The 20,502-nt window shown below is 41.6% G+C and overlaps 1 protein-coding gene across 3 annotated transcripts in view; it reads right to left on the bottom strand.

Moving 5' to 3' along the window:
* col4a5 (collagen type IV alpha 5 chain) overlaps positions 1-20,502 on the bottom strand; it is a 129,955-nt gene that overhangs the window by 42,583 nt on the left and 66,870 nt on the right. For all 3 annotated transcript variants that reach the window (XM_062964072.1, XM_062964070.1, XM_062964071.1), the window contains 9 exons: positions 19,057-19,225; positions 17,740-17,832; positions 17,005-17,109; positions 15,968-16,065; positions 14,814-14,964; positions 14,253-14,366; positions 9,479-9,646; positions 3,962-4,051; positions 2,826-2,975 (listed from right to left, as the gene is read on the bottom strand). In XM_062964072.1, coding sequence (XP_062820142.1) covers positions 2,826-2,975; positions 3,962-4,051; positions 9,479-9,646; positions 14,253-14,366; positions 14,814-14,964; positions 15,968-16,065; positions 17,005-17,109; positions 17,740-17,832; positions 19,057-19,225 — 1,138 coding nt within the window. The remainder of the gene's footprint in view (positions 1-2,825; positions 2,976-3,961; positions 4,052-9,478; positions 9,647-14,252; positions 14,367-14,813; positions 14,965-15,967; positions 16,066-17,004; positions 17,110-17,739; positions 17,833-19,056; positions 19,226-20,502) is intronic.

The following is a 20,502-nucleotide window of genomic DNA, read 5'->3' as shown; positions in this document are numbered from 1 at the left end:
CTATTTGAGCAATGAAAGGGCAAAAGTGGGTCCCTTTTTTCCCAAAAAGGATTTTTTTAGTTCTTCCAAGGACTAATGGGAGCTGCAGTTCTTTTTGGCAAAGTTGGCTTTTGAAACACAGGAAGCGACCCTTTCACGGAGAGACTGCCCTATTTGAGCAATGAAAGGGCAAAAGTGGGTCCCTTGTTTCCCAAAAAGGAGTTTTTTGAGTTCTGCCAAGGACTAATGGGAGCTGCAATTCTTTTTGGCAAAGTTGGCTTTTGAAACACAGAAAGCGACCCTTTCATGGAGAGACTGCCCTATTTGAGCAATGAAAGGGCAAAAGTGGGTCCCTTTTTTCCCAAAAAGGATTTTTTTAGTTCTGCCAAGGACTAATGGGAGCTGCAGTTCTTTTTGGCAAAGTTGGCTTTTGAAACACAGGAAGCGACCCTTTCACGGAGAGACTGCCCTATTTGAGCAATGAAAGGGCAAAAGTGGGTCCCTTTTTTCCCAAAAAGGATTTTTTTGAGTTCTGCCAAGGACTAATGGGAGCTGCAGTTCTTTTTGGCAAAGTTGGCTTTTGAAACACAGGAAGCGACCCTTTCACGGAGAGACTGCCCTATTTGAGCAATGAAAGGGCAAAAGTGGGTCCCTTGTTTCCCAAAAAGGATTTTTTTGAGTTCTGCCAAGGACTAATGGGAGCTGCAGTTCTTTTTGGCAAAGTTGGCTTTTGAAACACAGAAAGCGACCCTTTCACGGAGAGACTGCCCTATTTGAGCAATGAAAGGGCAAAAGTGGGTCCCTTTTTTCCCAAAAAGGATTTTTTTAGTTCTTCCAAGGACTAATGGGAGCTGCAGTTCTTTTTGGCAAAGTTGGCTTTTGAAACACAGGAAGCGACCCTTTCACGGAGAGACTGCCCTATTTGAGCAATGAAAGGGCAAAAGTGGGTCCCTTTTTTCCCAAAAAGGATTTTTTGAGTTCTGCCAAGGACTAATGGGAGCTGCAGTTCTTTTTGGCAAAGTTGGCTTTTGAAACACAGGAAGCGACCCTTTCACGGAGAGACTGCCCTATTTGAGCAATGAAAGGGCAAAAGTGGGTCCCTTGTTTCCCAAAAAGGAGTTTTTTGAGTTCTGCCAAGGACTAATGGGAGCTGCAGTTCTTTTTGGCAAAGTTGGCTTTTGAAACACAGGAAGCGACCCTTTCACGGAGAGACTGCCCTATTTGAGCAATGAAAGGGCAAAAGTGGGTCCCTTTTTTCCCAAAAAGGATTTTTTTAGTTCTGCCAAGGACTAATGGGAGCTGCAGTTCTTTTTGGCAAAGTTGGCTTTTGAAACACAGGAAGCGACCCTTTCACGGAGAGACTGCCCTATTTGAGCAATGAAAGGGCAAAAGTGGGTCCCTTGTTTCCCAAAAAGTAGTTTTTTGAGTTCTGCCAAGGACTAATGGGAGCTGCAGTTCTTTTTGGCAAAGTTGGCTTCTGAAACACAGGAAGCGACCCTTTCACGGAGAGACTGCCCTATTTGAGCAATGAAAGGGCAAAAGTGGGTCCCTTGTTTCCCAAAAAGTAGTTTTTTGAGTTCTGCCAAGGACTAATGGGAGCTGCAGTTCTTTTTGGCAAAGTTGGCTTTTGAAACACAGGAAGCGACCCTTTCACGGAGAGACTGCCCTATTTGAGCAATGAAAGGGCAAAAGTGGGTCCCTTTTTTCCCAAAAAGGATTTTTTTAGTTCTGCCAAGGACTAATGGGAGCTGCAGTTCTTTTTGGCAAAGTTGGCTTTTGAAACACAGAAAGCGACCCTTTCACGGAGAGACTGCCCTATTTGAGCAATGAAAGGGCAAAAGTGGGTCCCTTGTTTCCCAAAAAGGAGTTTTTTTAGTTCTACCAAGGACTAATGGGAGCTGCAATTTTTTTTGGCAAAGTTGGCTTTTTATTCAGAGACCCTGGCACGGAGAAAAACAGCCCTGCATGAGGCAAGGGCCAAATCACCAGGCTCCCTTGTTTCCAAAAACCCTTTAGAAGAAAAAAAGGCGCAGCAGAATAATTGCTGGCCGTGTGGGAAAATTGCAAACGCCAATCTCGTGAGGAAAAAAACACCCACAGGCCCTTTGCAAAAAATTATAAAAGCAACACCCAACACCCAACAGTTTACCCACACCTCCCAAACTCACCCACCCAAAATTTTCTCCCGGTCTTCAGCCTAGCTCAGCTCCCGAAAACAGCCAAGGAGGCTGTGACGCAGCAAAGTTTACTGCCTGCCTGCCTGCCTGCCCAAACTCCCTTCCACCCTCTTCAGAATCCCCGGTGCGAATGAGCCACGAGGCTGAGTGCAGGCTCTTTTCATTCAGGACGTCCTACCAGCCCCTCCCCCTGGTTTAACGTGCTCTCTGATTGGCAACAAGGTGCCAACAACACGCTAGGTTGCCCCAGTGCCATTAAACAAGTTTGGGTGATTTGCAAAAGCATTTTTTAAAAACGAAAAAAAAGGCGCCATAACGGAAAACGGCCAATCGCGGTTCGAAACCGCGATATCCAGGCGTGTGGACAACCAAGGTTCAATATTGCTTCAAAACTAACGAAAATAATGAATTAATAATGGGTAACGGGGAAAACGAATTATTTGAGCAAGCCTAATATCCAGGTACATGATCAAATGGAAATGCACAAAAGGGCATGACTCCTGCACTAAGAGGTTGGTATACCCACAGTGAAGGAAACCCCAGTGAGAAACTAAAAGAGAAGATACACACCCAAGAAAGTGTCCCATACGACAAGCCGTGGCTAAATGGGAGCCCTGAAAAGAGATCTCTATTAAGTCAGGGGAAAACACAGAGACAAGGTTGACTCACCTGGAGTTCCCGGCTCTCCTTTTTCTCCTTTGGAGCCCAACCGGTCTAGATCGATTTTCCCTGGAAGTCCAGGAAGGCCTGACTCTCCTTTGCTGCCTTTTTGCCCTATAGATCCAGGACGGCCCATTTGGCCAGGTAAGCCATCATTGCCTAAGTGGTACCCAAAGGCAAGGAACATGTCACGGATTCAGACTACTGTGTCAATACTATGCAGTGATAATAATCATTTATTTATTTGTGTCATATAGATAAAGGTAAAGGTTTCCCCTGACATTAAGTCCAGTCATGTCTGACTCTGGGGGTTGGTGCTCATCTCCATTTCTAAGCCGAAGAGCCAGTGTTGTCCATAGATACCTCCAAGGTCATGTGGCTGGCATGACTGCATGGAGCGCCGTTACCTTCCCACCGGAGCGGTACCTACTGATCTACTCACATTGGAATGTTTTTGAACTGCTAGGTTGGCAGGAGCTGGAGCTAACACGCCTCTCACGCCACTCCCAGGGTTTGAACCTGGGACCTTTTGGTCTCCAGCTCAGTGCTTTAACGCACTTCGCCACTGGGGCTCCTTTGTGTCATATAGGTGGCCCATTTTCAATAGCGGGACATGAATACAAAAATGAGACGACACGAATGAAACTACACAAAACGAACAGTGGTTCCGCACAAATGCACAACTCTCTAATCACAATACTAAAATACATTCCATAAAAAGCACATATAAACATATATTCCAATAAATACACAATCTACAAGGAATGGCATTCTATGTTGACATCCTTAGCATTGTCAAAGCACTGGTGTAATTCCCAGAATTTGAAAAGTGCAATGTCTAAAACACTGTTACTGCGTACTTCATTCAATAGGTTCAGGATGGTCCATAATATCACACACATACACACCACACAACATACACCTAACAGTGACCTGTGAACTAAAGACTGGCTAAGGATGACTCAATTCCATTGCAACCAAAGTACCTGCAGAGCAAAGTGGATAGTCCACCTCTTCTGTTTATAGCATATGCGAACTTTCAAAGTCTTTCAGTGATCAGCCACATGTATCCATGCATATATCCCCATGACACATACCTCAAAGCTTCATTAAATCCACTCCCATGATAGCAAGACAGACCTTACCTTTTGCACCAGGAAGACCACTCCTTCCAGGGGTTCCAGGAGAACCTGGTGGTCCAGGTGCCCCCATCACGCCCATCTCGCCTTTGCCACCTAAAGGAATGGGATCACAGTTTTATTCTGAATCTACCTCACCCTAAAATCTTTGACTGCTTTCCGTCTCATAAGATGATGGTGACAAACTGGAATCCGCTATAAATGTAGTGCTAAAATAACTTACATGCAATAAAAGCATTTAAAATGATCATGTTATCATAAGCTATAAAGACGATTCTATGCACTGTTAATGACTTTACTTTCTAGCAAAGATGACCCAAGGACTGACTGTCATGCCTAACAGAAAGCATTGGAAAGTCCTGGAAGGTCCCATTAATAGCCTTAGTAGATCTGGTTGCAATACATACTCGGTTTAATGGATGTATCACTTTCCATTATTAATGCTTTGGATTTGGAGGGTTTCTTACAGTCAGAAAACCATGATTGTACTTTTCCATAAACTGCGCCCCCAAAAAACTGCCAGTGGATTTGAATACTGCCTCCCATCATGATGACTCGAAATCTGTATGCAAATTCTGCATTCATTATTACCGTATATACTCAAAGATAAGCCGAGTTCTTCAGCTGAAAAAGCCTCCCCCAACTTATAATCGGGTCAAGGTCAAGGCCGCAACAGAGCATGCAGGCTAATGCTTGCAATATGTGATCTATTTATAATAAATATAATAAAACTTTATTTATACCCCACCACCATCTCCTCGCGGGGACTCAGGGCGGCTTACATGGGGCAGAGGCCCAAACAACATAGAACAAACATCATCATCATCATCATCATCATTTAATTACTTATTAATCGCCCTCCATCCACGATGCTCTAGGCGATTTACAAGATAAAATTGTAAAGGATAAAAATACATACGTACAAATATTAATAAAATTAACATAGATTAAAAGCTCTAGTAAAGAGCCAGGTCTTGAGTGCGAGGGTAAAAGGCCCTAACTCACGCATGGCTCTCATGTAGGGCGGCAAGGCATTCCATAAGGCAGGGGCAGAAATAGAAAAAGCTCTGCGTCTGGTCCTTTCCAAGTGCACTTCTCTAGGACCCGGTATGTAAAGTAAGTCTCGTTGGGATGGTCGTTATGACCTCCGATGATGGGAGAAGGAGAGACGGTCAGTGTGTTTACTTTTGCAAAGCCTCCCTCGTTCTTAATCAAGGGAATGTTTTGAAAAGAGAGACACCCTTGCAAGTCAGGAAGAAGAAAAATATATATTCATTAATCTTATGAAACATTTCCCCCTGAAATATTTGTTAAACTCTCCTACAGATATATAGGTATTAACCCTTTGCAAGCTTTTGCAATCTCTATGTACCTTTATATGTGTATTTATCTATATACATTATTTTTATATATGAATTTACCCTCATATGTTTGCAAGTCTCTGCAAATATCTATATAAGGAGAGATGTCTGGATAGATATGACTATATTCTTACCTACCTATATATAGGGCTTGGAAATATTACAGGGGGGAAATGAACACACAAATATATATAGACATGTCTAGATAGATATGAATGAATATATGTGTGTGTGTGTGGCTTGCAAATATTGTAGGGGAAATGCACACACACACACAAAGGGATTTGCAAACGTTTCAGGGGGAAATGCATATGTGAAATTAGTATCTATAATTATAGATCTATATCTAGCTCTGCATTGTTTGTATAAGCATTGAATGTTTGCCTGTTACTATGTTGGAGGCCGACCTGAGTCCCCATGGGGAGATAGGGTGGGATCCAAATGAAGTTTTATTATTATTATTATTATTATTATTATTATTATTATTATTATTAGGTTATTGTTGATACCATATTGTTTTTGTTGCCCCTACCTTTCCACTTATAGAGGTGGTTTATTGCTTTTCTCTGAAATACAGTAAATATTCAAAAACATTTAACCTACTGATGCCTCAATTAATGAAATTTTATTGGTATCTATTTTTATTTTGAAATTTACCCATAACTGCTGCATTTCCCACCCTCGGGTTATACTCGAGTCAATAAGTTATCCCAGTTTTTTGTGATAAAATTAGGTGCCTCGGCTTATATTCGGGTAGGCTTATACTCGAGTATATACGGTAATTAATTTGAAAAAATATCCAATCAAACTTTATCATGGTCCAAAGACTGTGATAAAAAGTGCACAACTGTCAACAGATTCATAAACCACTTAAATGCAGGAAGACTGCAACAGCAGATGCACAAGGGTAAAAACACTGCAAATATATAAAAGGTAAGTTTCAACCCGAGTCCAACACAGGAAGTTGTCTTATCCTGTCTAGTTCAGAGAGAAACCTGGCAACAGCCAAGATCACATGGGGGAAATTGTCACCTATCAAAAATTTACATGGAATTGGGCTGATCTACTGGGTAGGTTTCTCAGTAGTGGGTTAATAATATGTAGCTGAGCCTGCTATAAAAACTACAGGACAAAAAGATGTGATACATACATTCAACATCCTGGTTATTAAAAGGGCAAAGTCTTGCATTGTACGGAACTCCCACAAATCTACGTCGAAACAATGTGGAAACACATTGCACCTTGACTTGGAGAATAGTCAATGATATTTGACCACAGTCAAGTTCTTAAGATAAGTTGCTTCATGGAGAGGCCCAGCATAGTGTATACTCAGGGCGCTTGAGGAACAAGAAACATATGAGCAAGACTGCACCTCACAGAAGGCAATGTCCCACAATCTTGATTTACTGTATATACACAAGTATAAGCCTAGTTTTTCAGCCCTTTTTTAAAGACTGAAAAAGCTCCCCTCGGCTTATACTCGGGTGAGGGTCCTGGTTGGCTTATATTTGGGTCAGCTTATACTCAAGAATATATGGTACATTTATTATTTTTCTCTATTATTGTTGCTACTATTACATTTATTTTACTCTATTATTATTATATTAATAATAATAATAATAATAATAATAATAATAATAATAATAATACATTTATTATTTCACTCTGATATTAATATTATTGCAGTTACATGTACAGCAGAGTCTCACTTATCCAATGTTCTGGATCATCCAACGCATTTTTTTAGTCAATGTTTTCAATACATCGTGATATTTTGGTGCTAAATTCATAAATACAGTAATTACTGCATAGAATTACTGCGTACTGAACTACTTTTTCTGTCAAATTTGTTGTATAACATGATGTTTTGGTGATTACTTTGTAAAATCATAACCTAATTAGATGTTTAATAGGCTTCTCCTTTATCTCTCCTTATTATCCAACATATTCACTTATTCATCATTCTGCTGGCCCATTTATGTTGGATAAGTGAGACTCTACTGTATTATTTTTCTGTATTTATTATTATTATTATTATTATTATTATTATTATTATTATTATTATTATTATTATTATTATTATGACACAACAAACAAGATAGACATGCTGGATTTCATATCACAAAATCACATGTCGAACACTTCCCAAGTGTCTAGGACTGTGTGATGTATTTTCGGATGATGTGTGCAGATCCCAGCAGGGTGGCCTTTTGCAGCTGGCAGATCGTAATTTTGTCAATGTCTATTGTTTCCAAATGCCGGCTGAGATCTTTTGGCACGGCACCCAGTGTGCCCATCACCACTGGGACCACCTGCACTGGTTTCTGCCAGAGTCTTTGAAGTTCAATCTTGAGGTCCTGATAGCGGCTGAGTTTTTCCTGTTGTTTTTCGTCAATGCGACTGTCACCTGGGATGGTGACATCAATGATCCAAACCTTTTTCTTTTCCACAACTGTGATGTCTGGTGTGTTGTGTTCCAGAACTTTGTCAGTCTGGATTCGAAAGTCCCACAGTATCTTTGCGTGCTCATTTTCCAATACTTTTGCAGGTTTGTGATCCCACCAGTTCTTTGCTGCTGGGAAGTGGTACTTGAGGCATAAGTTCCAATGAATCATTTGGGCCACACAGTTGTGCCTCTGTTTGTAGTCTGTCTGTGCAATTTTCTTACAGCAGCTGAGGATATGATCAATGGTTTCATCGGTTTCCTTGCACAGTCTGCATTTTGGGTCATCAGCTGATTTTTCGATCTTGGCCTTAATTGCATTTGTCCTGATGTCTTGCTCCTGGGCTGCAAGGATCAGGCCTTCTGTCTCCTTCTTCAGGGTCCCATTCGTGAGCCAAAGCCAGGTCTTCTCCTTATCAGCTTTTCCTTCAATTTTGTCAAGGAACTTTCCATGCAATGTTTTGTTGTGCCAGCTGTCAGCTCTAGTTTGTAGTGTGGCTTTCTTGTACTGGTTTTTTGTCTGCTGTGCTTTGAGGAGTTTCTGATTTTTGACTTCAATCAAAGCAGGTTCTTCACTTTGCTTTACATATTCTGCCAGGGCATGTTCTTCTTCTTTGACTGCTTGTTTGACTTGTAAGAGTCCTCTGCCCCCTGATCTTCTAGGCAGATATAGCCGGTCAACATCACTGCGAGGGTGCAGGGAATGATGAATGGTCATGAGGTTTCTTGTTTTTCTGTCCAAATTGTCCAGTTCCATCTGTGTCCAGTTTATGATGCCAGCAGTATATCTTATGACAGGTATGGCCCAGGTGTTTATGGCCTTGATGGTGATGCCTCCATTGAGCTTGCTTTTGAGAATTTTTCTGACCCTTTGTGTGTATTCTTTACTGACCACAGTCTTCACATGTTCATGCTTGATGTTGTCTGTATTTATTATTATTATTATTATTATTATTATTATTATTATTATTATTACATGTATTATTTTACTCTATTATTAAAAGGATACATAAGCACATTTACATGGAAGAAGACGAGAATAATGATTTGATCAGAGTTGAACACTTTTATCTTAAATTAGAGCTTTATGTAAATATTCAAAAACATTTAACCTACTGATGCCTCAATTAATGTAATTTTATTGGTATCCATTTTTATTTCTGAAATTTACCACCCTTGGCTTATACTGGAGTCAATGTTTTCCCAGTTTTTTGTGGTAAAATTAGGTGCCTTGGCTTATATTCGGGTCAGCTCATACTCGAGTATATACGGTAATTGATTTAAGTGCAATGTCAAAACCCAGATGAGATAAGAGGGATGGAGAGTGGCCAATAGAAGAGGCTTTTTAGAGTTAAACTTGAACCCTCTCCTACTGAATCATCCTGGGCTGGATGGTGAATCAGACCTGAGCCCAGTCTGAAAATACTGATCTTAAGCCAATATTTAAGGGCCCACCACCACGCTCTTGTTGACAGGGGGATTTCTCCAGATTCTAACAGCAAGACACAGGGTGGCACACATCTGGAAAACTGGAAGAGGGCAACAATATTAAAAAGGTCCACCTGCAAGTCTCAAATTTAATGGAATCTCTGGAACGAAGAAAACCTGAGACACATTCAAACCATCCCCACTCAATCAAACGCAAACCCTTGTCCAAAGTCATGAGTTGCTATGCAACCATCAGTTTCCAACACTTCTAAAAGCCTAAAAGAAATTTACCTTGTAATCCTGGCATTCCATCTCGTCCAGGTGGCCCAAGTGGACCTGGAGGCCCTGGGAGACCAGGTGATCCTGGGAAACCTGGGCTGCCTCTGTCACCTGGAGGACCAGGAACGTCGAACCCGGGTGGACCTGGGTCTCCCTTTTCTCCTGGCACGCCTTGCAATCCTGGGCAACGTTATCAAACACAGTCCTTCAGTTAAAGCATTTATAGAAGAAGTGCTAGAATGATGGCAAACTGCACCACAGATGGAATTGTGTGTAGTATCAGCCTTATTAGATGGTCAAGTTGATTGGTTACCCATTTAGACTTAATTCAATAAAAACTGAGCAGGTCTCTGAAAACCACATATTTCACAGGACTCCAAACATGAGGAAATAGGGACCTGCACAAAATGGTTGCCAAAGCTGCTCCAGGTGAGCAGATGTGGAAGCTGCTGGAGGGTCTAGAAGTGCCTACAGAAATGTTCTCCCAAGATAAAAATGTAGAGTTCAGATTCTTTATTTATATCAAAATCTGGATTAGTACTGGATATATGTAAGTCTAGAGATTTTAGTCAAAAAATAAACTCCCCAAAACTAGGTTGACCATGGGTTAATGTGAGTATTGTATTTTAACTCTTATAGGTAGAGTTGTGAAAGGCAAGAGCTTAATTGATCCCAGCAGAACCTAAAATGAGCACTGACCACTCTAGCTATTTCTGCCACAGTGATGATTTTGGATCTTTTGGGGAAATGGTGATGGCTAGAAGTGGCTGGCCATCTGAAGCAGCACAAGTACTTCAAAGCTCTTCACATAATGACCCTCAACCTAACCATGTGTTAAATCAAAATCTATAATTTTGGCCCCCGAACCAACCCTCAGCATACATATGAAGTAGACATGCATGAGTATATACAGCACACTTCTATAATTGGGAAAATTTGGCCCTCCGGCTGTTCCAGACTATAGCTCCTATTTGATCAGTGCTTCTCAACCTGAGGGTCCCCAGATGTTTTGGCCTTCAGCTCCCAGAAATCCTAACAGCTGGAAAACTGGCTGGGATTTCTGGGAGTTGTAGGCCAAAACACCTGGGGACCCACAGGTTGAAAACCACTGTTTTAGATCTACCCAGCATGATCAAAGACAAGAGATTGCAAGGGTTATATATTCCTAAACAACCCAAGATTTCTCAACTCTATTCCAGAAGGTGGCTTAGAGACTCCTTTCCAACTACTGGCTAGTATCTAACAATAAACTTCCATTAAAATATGAGTAAAACCCAACAGAAAGAGGAGGTGAACAATCCTCCCACCTTCTCACAACTCTCTATGTGTTCCAAAATTGGTTCTGCCAAATGTGGAGTACATGTGGTTAACAAAGCCAGTTTTTGGGATTGCTGTTGAGAGCACAGAGAAGAGAAGTAGAAGGAAGCCCCACTGCATTACTACTGTAGTACTATGTGAAGCTAGATTTAGGCCAGCTCCTCCACAGAAAAAACGTTAAGTAGAACTAAGTGCATTTTTAATTGGAAAAAAAAATCAGTGCATGTATGAGAAGGGGAAAAGAGGTGGACCAAGGAATCCATAGTACCTGGTGGGCCTGAGAAGATGAAAAGCCATCATGGTAAGAACTCATCAGGAAGTTGAGGCACAGGCAGAAGTAGGGAGTTGGGAGAATGCCGTTAAGGTTAGGATACAAAAGGAAGCACACCAATGTTAGACAGAAAAGCTACATAATGGTTTCAATCCACAACCCATCACAGATTACCCAGCGAATAAATAGGTTGTGGATATTGTCAGTTATCTAACCCAAGCACAATGCCAAGGTACACATATAGGCAACATCTAGAAATTGAACTTCAAGCAGACTTGTCTGAAACATTTTCCAATGGCTGGTCACCATAATATCTGGAGAAAACCAATCCCACAACAAAACATCCAATAGAAACATAACCTTTTGATGCTTCTGCATAACAGAATTTAACCAAAGTACTGTCTTTTCTACTTTCCCACTTTTTATTGGTGGAATTATGCTCCCATGTCTTTGGTGACAGTATCTGAATAAATAATGACACTTCCAAAGGAAAATGCAAACCAAGAGGTTTCAAATTGCACAGTTACAAAGAATCGTATCATTGTTATCCCAAATGATTGCTAAGGAAACAAAGAGAAACAGGAGTAGAAGAAGAAAAGTTTGTGACATTTGAAGAAAGCCGACAGTGACTGTTAATGCTGGTTGGTTAGTATAAGCTTCAGCCATGCAGGTGAAATGATGGAACAACAACAAAGACTGAACCATATGGATTGTTTCAAATAAATGGAGTGAAGGGAAAAATGAATCGACATAATGTGAACATTTCAGCACTTGGATAAAACTGCATTAAGAGATGTGTTGCATGCAGAGAGTTGCCTGAGATACTCCATCATATCATGTGGAAAGGGCAATAAATGATATTAAACCCTCACAGGTCCAATTCGAAAAGCAAGGATTACAAAATTCAATTTGGGGGATCTGAAGCATCTGGTGAAAACTTTACAGCTTGGGTTATTGGAATACACATTCCAGTCTTGATGTGTTTTGCAACAAGTTTATAGGTAAAGGTTTTCCCCTGACGTTAAGTCCAGTCGTGACAGACTCTGGGGGTTGGTGCTCATCTCCATTTCTAAGCCAAAGAGCCGGCGTTGTCCGTAGACACCTCCAAGGTCATGTGGCCGGCATGGAGTGCTGTTACCTTCCCGCTGGAGCGGTACCTATTGATCTACTCACACTGGCATGTTTTTGAACTGCTAGGTTGACAGAAGCTGGGGCTAACAGCCGGCGCTCATTCCGCTCCCGGGATTTGAACCTGGGACCTTTTGGTCTGCAAGTTCAGCAGCTCAGCACTTTAACACACTGCGCCACCACCAGGGGCCTCGATAACAAGGTTATAGTCATGGGGAAAGTGCCAATTTTGAGATGTAGAGTTTCTTCAAACACCTCAGGTACAGATTTTGCCATTTTCACACAATGTTGGCACCCAAAAGTACTAAATAAATACACAGTAGTTTGTGGCCATTCAATAGAGCTAAGGAGATGTGCATGCCAAGAGCCAAAAGGCATTCTCAGGGTGGCTTGGAATGAAATTGTGCCGAGCTTCATAGGAAAATATTTGGGTAGTGGTTAATTGATGTGTGGATTTATGCCTTAACTGTATGTGAAGGAAAGCTCAGAGGACTGCCTTAGGAGCGTAAGGAATTGCCATGCTTCTGGCTAAGGTTTTTGCAGCAATACCTGTGGTGTGAACTCCCTGTGGCATGCAGTGCTGCAATTATTCCCAAGAAAGGCACAGTCTAAAAAGAACAGTACTACCATAACGGAGAAGTGCGACCACAAATTCCCCAATCTTTCCAAAAAGTAGAGTCCCTCACAAATAGCTCCTGAGAAAAATCCAGGAGTAGATGTTTTTTTTGCCTTTCAATACTCTCTAGCAAGCATTTCCCCAGGCTGTTATAGTCCCAAAATGTGGAATTAGTTTCCAAAAGGTATCAAATTCAATACCATATTCTCAGTACATTTCTTTCGATTCTTGTAAACAATTTTCGGGTGGATTTGGTAACTTCTGGAAACAAAACAAGTTCTACAAATATGGCCTATTTTTTAGAAAGCAGAACTCAAATGGAAGTTACTTCTACTCATTTCCACTTTTGGAAAAAGGTATCTCTAGGGCTTACATGGTCCATGGTTAGGACAAGAAAGATGACAAATGTGAACCCACAGACCCTAGAGCATGGTTCCCAACCTTCCTAATGCCGTGACCCATTAATGCAGTTTCTCATGTTGTGGTGACCCCCCCCCCCCCAACCATAAAATTATTTTCCTTGCTACTTCATAACTGTAATTTTGCTACTATTATGAATTGTAATGTACGTATTTGATGTATTTTCATTCACTGGACCAAATTTGGCACAAATACCCAATATGCCCAAATTTGAATACTGGTGGTGCTGGGGGGTTGATTTTGTCATTTGGGAATTGTAGTTAACCTACAATCTAAAAGCATTCTGAACTCCAACAACGATGGAATTGAGCCAAACTTGGCACACAGAACTCCCATGACCAATAGAAAGTACTGGAAGGGTTTGATGGGCGCTGATCTTGAGTTTGGGAGTTGTAGTTCACCTACATCCAGAGAGCACTGTGGACACAAACAATGATGGATCCAGACCAAACATGGTATGGATACTCAGTATGCCCAAATTTGAACATTGGTAGAGGTTGGGGAAAATAGATCTTACATTTGTGAGTATGCTGGGATTTATAGTTCACCTACAATCAAAGAGCCTCTTGAACCCCATCAACTATAGAATTAGGCAAATTGGTGGGAGGATTTGCCGTCTGTTTCCAAAAAGGAAGAGAAGGACAGGTGAAGAGATCTTCAGCCTTCTCCATCAAAGGGGTTCCTAAGACCATCATAAATATGTTTTCTGATGCTCTTTGGCGACCCCCTGACACCGCCTCATGACCTCCCCAAGGGTCCCAACCCCCAGGTTGAGAAATGCTGCCCTAAAGGGTGTTGGGAGACATTTGGGGGCAAAATACATTTAGTTTAGGGGTTTATTGGGGCAGTGGAATAGTATTGCCCTCCAAAGCGAATGCTCCCTAGCCTTCCACAACTTCCTGTTTCTGCTCTTGGTTTTGTAGGAACTCTCTAACGGAAGGCTATGCAAAAAGACAGAATGATGCACGGTTCCTTCACATTTGTTTGAGTTGCGCTCTCATTAGATCACACTATTTGTGACATAGTCCTCTCACCTGGGGGACCCACGGGTCCTGGGGGTCCTGGTGCACCCGGTGGGCCTTGTTCACCGATTCCTGGGACGCCTGGAGATCCTACCAAGCCTGGCTGGCCACGGGGCCCAGGGTCACCTGGAAAGGAAGTTGTAATAAAGTAAAACTGTGTTGCTGTTTCTGTGTGCCTTCAAGTAGATTCCAACTTATGGCAGTCCTAAGGCAAACCTATTATGGGAAGGTCTTGGCAAGATTTCTTCAGAGGGGGTTTGCTAGAATAGAGATGTTGATCCTTGGCTCTATTGAGAAGATAATAACAACTAACCGAAATAATGGTCTTCAAAGCTGCTTCAAAGTATAGTTTTGATTTCTGGCACACTTAAGTCAAGAATAAACTAGTTCAACCACCACACCAAAGCAATTATACTTTAAAAACTATAGTTTTCATTACATTCCGTTTTAGTAAAAACCCATCAGAAATACTTGCAAGGAGCACATCAGATTGCAAATGAAGGAAGATGCTTTCTGCAAAGTATCTCAGTATTATCTATGCTGCCAGGTCCTATCAAATATCATTGCTATTACCTTTAAGTCCTGGAGTTCCATCAAAACCTGTGCGTCCTGGGATCCCAGGACTCCCTGAAAACCCAGGGTCACCTCTAGGACCTTGTGCCCCTTTAAGGCCTGGCTGTCCGGGGGGCCCAGCTGGCCCTGGAACACCAAAGCCACGATCCCCCTAAAAAAAAACAAAGAAAGACGGATAAGCCAAGGCAGGTGATACTTTAGAACTTTGTTTCTCTGTTCCCACTAAACACACTACTCATATCTTAATCCTTACATTTTTGGATGTCTGATTTTAAATCCATAAATACTGTAGCCAAGTAAACCAACGCAAGACAATCTACCTGAAAAAACATAAACTCATTGCCCCACCTTAGCAGTCTCCTCTTGTAGCTTCTTTTTATGATACAAGGCGGCAAAGAGACTAAACAATGGTTTGCTGCTATACATTTGGAAGTGTAATGTGTTGTCAAAGGCTTTCATGGCCAGAATCACTGGGCTGTTGTGCCTTTTCCAGGCTGTATGGCCATGTTAAAGAAGCATTCTCTCCTGATGTTTCACCCATATAATATACCTCACAACCTCTGAGGTTGCCAGGTATAGATGTGGGTGAAACATCAGGAGAGAATGCTTCTGGAACATGGCCATACAGCCTGGAAAATGCACAACAACCCATTTGGAAGATTGTTTGTTTAACGAGTTTTTATCTTGCATTTCTTCCAAAATGGGAGTCAAGGTGGCCATCATAATTGTGAAAGTCGTGGTTTTCTTTGAAACTTAAACTGAACCTCGGACTAAGTAAAAGAGACTTGACAGCTGTGAGAAGACAACATGGTGCTAAAACCAAAATGACCACTAATTTATACTTCTCCTAAATGCAAGGTAATGTTAATCTGTATGCAAAGATGGACTCTCAGGTTTATTTTTCCCAGGATTGGCAAATTTCGCAAGTCCAGGAACTAAAATTCTGTCCCTAGAGTTCTCCAAAAGTATCACAGACTTTCCTAAATGCTAAGAGAAAACCCTAAATGCCTCAGTTTAGTCATTTTGGTTTCTGGGGAGATTTTCCATCAGAGCATCTTGAAACTCAGGCCCAACTAGAAGCGCCCTACAGCATTGTATGATCAAATCCATGACGTCCTTCCAAGCCAAATTAATGAACTCTCTTCTTTATTGACCTTCAGTCCTGCTATTCCGGGTGGCCCAGGTGGCCCATCTTGGCCTGGTCTTCCAGGGGCTCCAGGTGGTCCTGGGAGACCAGGCAATCCCAGGAAACCTAAAACACAATGGAAGTAGTTTGATGTACAGTATCATGAAGCCATCACATTCAAACAAACTTCTTCATGAGCCACTGACTATGCCATTCAAGACAAGGGAGCACAAGAATCTGCATGATCTTATATCAGACTAGTGGTTCAGCTAACGTAGTACTACTAACTGTATTTGAAAGCAATGACTCTTTGAGACTTTAAGTAGGATGCTTTCATAGGTCTACTTGGAGATCTTTTGGTGGACTCCCTTCCAAGTATTAACCAAGTCTGAGCCAGTTTACTTTCCAAAATAGGACAAAATGGTGTGTCCAGGGGTCAGTAACAGTGGCAGAGATCATGTCTTGCTTGTAGGCTTCCTATCAACATCTGTGAGAAAGGGTGGCGGACCAGGTATCCCTTTGGTCAGCCCAAAGAGGCCACCTTCTACATTCTCAAGAAGTTTCTACTACTTTTCTTTCATGGGATTATCTCCCAGCCCTTAACCCTAAAAAGATCTAGTCCTAAAATCAAAAGATAACCAGAAAGGCAGGATGATCTGCTACATCTAAAACACAGACTCAGATAATGTTTCATTAAGAAGATGACAAGAAGTTGAAATCTTGTCTTGATCTGAGCTGTTGCTATTTCCTCTCGTTTCCCCATTTAATGGAAATTCAAAATGTCAATAGAGATGCAAATGAATTATGTTTTAAAACAAGAACAAAATAAGACACAGAATCAAACAAAGGAATTTGGTGTGTGACCCTCTAAGATTTCCTAGACTGCCACTTGGTCCAGTAGCAACCCAACATCTTTCATTCTCCCACCAAGCAACTAAGGTGGGTTATGATGAAAGATGGTGGTTTACACTAAATACTTTAAGGCTGAGTGAGGATTTGAATTCAGATCACCACAATCTACATACAAGTGTCTTATAGGGATTATAAAATACTACGAAAACAAACCTTTGGGCCCGGGTGGGCCTGGAAGTCCAATGCCAGGTAATCCCATTTCACCTTTTTGCCCGGTGACTCCTGGCAATCCTGGCTGCCCTGGAGAACCTGGGTCACCTGGAAAAAGTTGCATCTCAGTCAGCAAAATCCAGGGCCTTAAATCTCTGCTATCTACATTTCACAATTAGGGAAGTCTGATCCCTGTTTAATTGTCATGATTTCCCCTTGTAGAATCCTGGGATTTGTAGTCCAATGGGGTACTCTGGTGCTGGAGCTCAGAGGAGTGGGTAAATGTAAAATGTTGAGCATCTTGCCCAACTATAAATCCCAGTATTTTTAGACACAGCAGTTGAAGTCATATCATACCATTACAGTTCTGTAATATGGAAATAATCCTATTTTATTCTAGCTTTCACAGAAGAATATTTCATTATTTGATAAGGATCATGAAAAGTTCTGCATATTTTGGATGATTTTTTGCATTTCAGGGATTTTTTTTTTGCTAGACATTCACTACAAATAGAGAGAAACTTACTCTTTCCTGTACAAAAATGTTTTTGGCACAATTTTCTTTGCAGAAAGCTCTGTAATGTGAAAAATTCTGCAGCACCGGGCCATTTTTGCAGCACATGCATTCGAACACCTTCCTTATCAAGACAGAAAAATCTCTTGTTCCTCCCTCCCATCCAACCCCACTCCAATGTAAAGGGGGAGAAAATTCACTGGGAATCACAGGTAATTTCTTACCTGGAAGGCCAATTTCACCATCCCTTCCTGGGGGGCCAGGGATACCAGGAGACCCTGATTCTGTGATAGTTTGACCAGGTTCTCCTTTGGGTCCTGAAAGAAGAAAAAATACAGATAAGCCTCTCATAATTCATAGCCAAGATATTAGGATTTAATATAGACATCCCTCCCTTCCAAAACCCCTCAATTTATCTTTTAAAAGGCAGATCATTAAGAAGAAAATAATCATGCACAATTTTAAAAAACCAATTACATTGGCCTACATACACTTTAGTACCTCAGATGACAGACTCGTTTCTGGGTAAATCTGATCTGCTTTCCCCTATCAGTTCTAGCTTCTGAGATACAGAATGTATGACATCTACCAGTCACCATCTACTTGCCCAAGGAAAACCATTATAGGCGTTTCTAAGAAACTAGAGCTAATGATGTCTATCCAATGCAATTTTCTGAATCAGTGCCCCAAATAACCCCAAGCAGATGCTGAAAAACCAAGACACCAAGGGCTGTGTTATTTTCTACCGTGTTCTTTTGAGGATGAATACGGCTAACTTTTGGTGGAAACCTGATAATGATTAGAGATTTTTGTCTTAAGGGCTTGATTTTGGTCACTAAAAATTCCTCTGAAACCGGAATACTTCTTGCTTGGTTTAACAAACTCCAATTGGAGCACAAATATAGATAGGCTGTCCACATATATCACCATTGCCGCGAGAATTGTATATGCAAGGGTTTGGAGGCAAAAGCTGACACCTACAAAAGATCAATGGCTAGACAGGTTGATGGATATCATGAATATGGACGAACTGACCTCCCGGCTTGCCAAAACCCAGACAAAAAGTAGGAACAAGACTGATAGGACTTTATTCAAAGAATGGATGAAAGAAAATAAGCAAAAGTTATTAAACTAAAACAAAGTAAACCACAAAGAGCGATAAAGATGAATACAGCACAAAAAAGTTCTACATACATTTTTGGTTTTCTTTTTTTTCTTTTTTGGTTTTTTAGAGATTTTTATACCAACCCACAATAAAGAAGAAAGGAAGTTAGATACTTTTTCCTTTTTTCTCTCTCTCCTTTTTTTCTTTTTCTTTTTTCTCTCTCCCCTTTTTCAATTTTTAAAAATCTTTTTATCTTATTGTCCATCCCCTGGTGGCTTTTTTTCTTTTTTTTACCCCCTCCCTCCAGTCCCCCCTCCCATTTCTCCCTCCCTGTCCGCCTTTCACTCCTCCCTTGCTCCTTGTCCCCCCCCCCTGAAAATCCCTCAATAAAAATTATTTTAAAAAAGAAAAGAAAAGAAAAGGTCATTAGACTTACCTGGGACTCCGGGGGGTCCTGGGCGACCTGAGACCCCCTGGATGCCTTTCTCTCCTGGGGGACCCTGGGGGCCAAATCCAGGGGGTCCTGACGGCCCCCGATCCCCTGGAGGTCCAGAAAGTCCTGGATCGCCAGAGGGGCCCCTTTCTCCTTTGTAGTTGATCCCTCCCTGAAAGGACAAGGAAAGGCAGGGTGAAAAACACTCGCATCATAGAAGTTTTTCCAACGTTGATTTATTTACAGCCCATTCTATAGGAAGAGACATGTATTGCTTTGCTGATGGATGGTCTATCTGCTCACTGTTATAGTTGTGCCTTCAAGTCAATCCTCATTCATGGCAAACCTAGCATGTGGTGTTCTTGCTGATCAACAAGGGTGTTCAAATGCAAGACGGAAGAGGTTAGGTCAGCAAATCGGAACTCATGGGCAATTGCAAAAGCCACTACACTAGACCAGGGTTGATCAAAGTGTGGCCTTTCAGATGTGTTTGGACTGCAACTCCTGAAATTCCTTATTATCAATTTTGCTGGCTAGGCCTAATGGGGGCTACAGTTCCATTAGATCTGGATGGCTCATCCTGTACTACATTAAACTGCCTTTCCATTTATTTGATACATAAATCTTCCTTTGTTGGTGGGCAGATTTTCAAGATCTTTAAAAAGCAGGCCAACCAGCCAGGGCCCTTCTGCGAGTTGCATAGATCTCCTTCATTAAAAAGAGGAAGGAAGGACGTCTTTCAGAGATCTACTTCTCATTTCGAAAAAGATATGGAAATGATACAAGAAGTCCCATGAGCTATTTGGAAAGCTTCCGAGAATGGCAATTTATCATTTTCTCAGGAGAATTTCTGAGGGTGTGTGTGTGTGTGAAAAAATAGCTTTGAGGGCTTTGTTTGACCTCATGTTTCAATAATATTCTGCTCTCCACCACACTCCCTACTCAGCAATAAGATCCAGAGCAGCTCTTGCTCTTTTGGCATCTAGAGCAGTGGTTCTCAGCCTGGGGTCCCCAGATATTTTTGGCCTTCAACTCCCAGAAATCCTAACAGCTGGTAAACTGGCTGGGATTTCTGGGAGTTGTAGGCCAAAAACATCTGGGGACCCCAGGTTGAGAACCACTGATCTAGATGAACTGTTTTACAAAGACGGCCATCATAATGGATAGCGTGGATGAGGGGTTGGCTGTGGAACTAGAGCTTAGTCAAGAGCAGCAACTCCCAGAAGCAACAACTACTCAGATTGCTGGCCAAAATAAGATGGTTTGGTGGAGCAGGCTATGTAAGAAAATTGCTTTCTTTTCTTGAATGAAGAGAAAAATCTCAGCTGAGACATTCAATCAGAATTCCTGAGAGAAATAGAGATTGGTTGTGAAAGCAGCATTTAAGGCTTTGCAGAGTGCTGCAACATTTAAAACCATGTCTTAGATTCTATGTTCTGGAGAGCTGTG

Source organism: Anolis carolinensis, unplaced genomic scaffold (assembly GCF_035594765.1).
Source record: "Anolis carolinensis isolate JA03-04 unplaced genomic scaffold, rAnoCar3.1.pri scaffold_12, whole genome shotgun sequence".
NCBI classification, from domain to species: Eukaryota; Metazoa; Chordata; class Lepidosauria; order Squamata; family Dactyloidae; genus Anolis; species Anolis carolinensis.
This window is presented reverse-complemented; position numbering and strand designations above follow the sequence as displayed.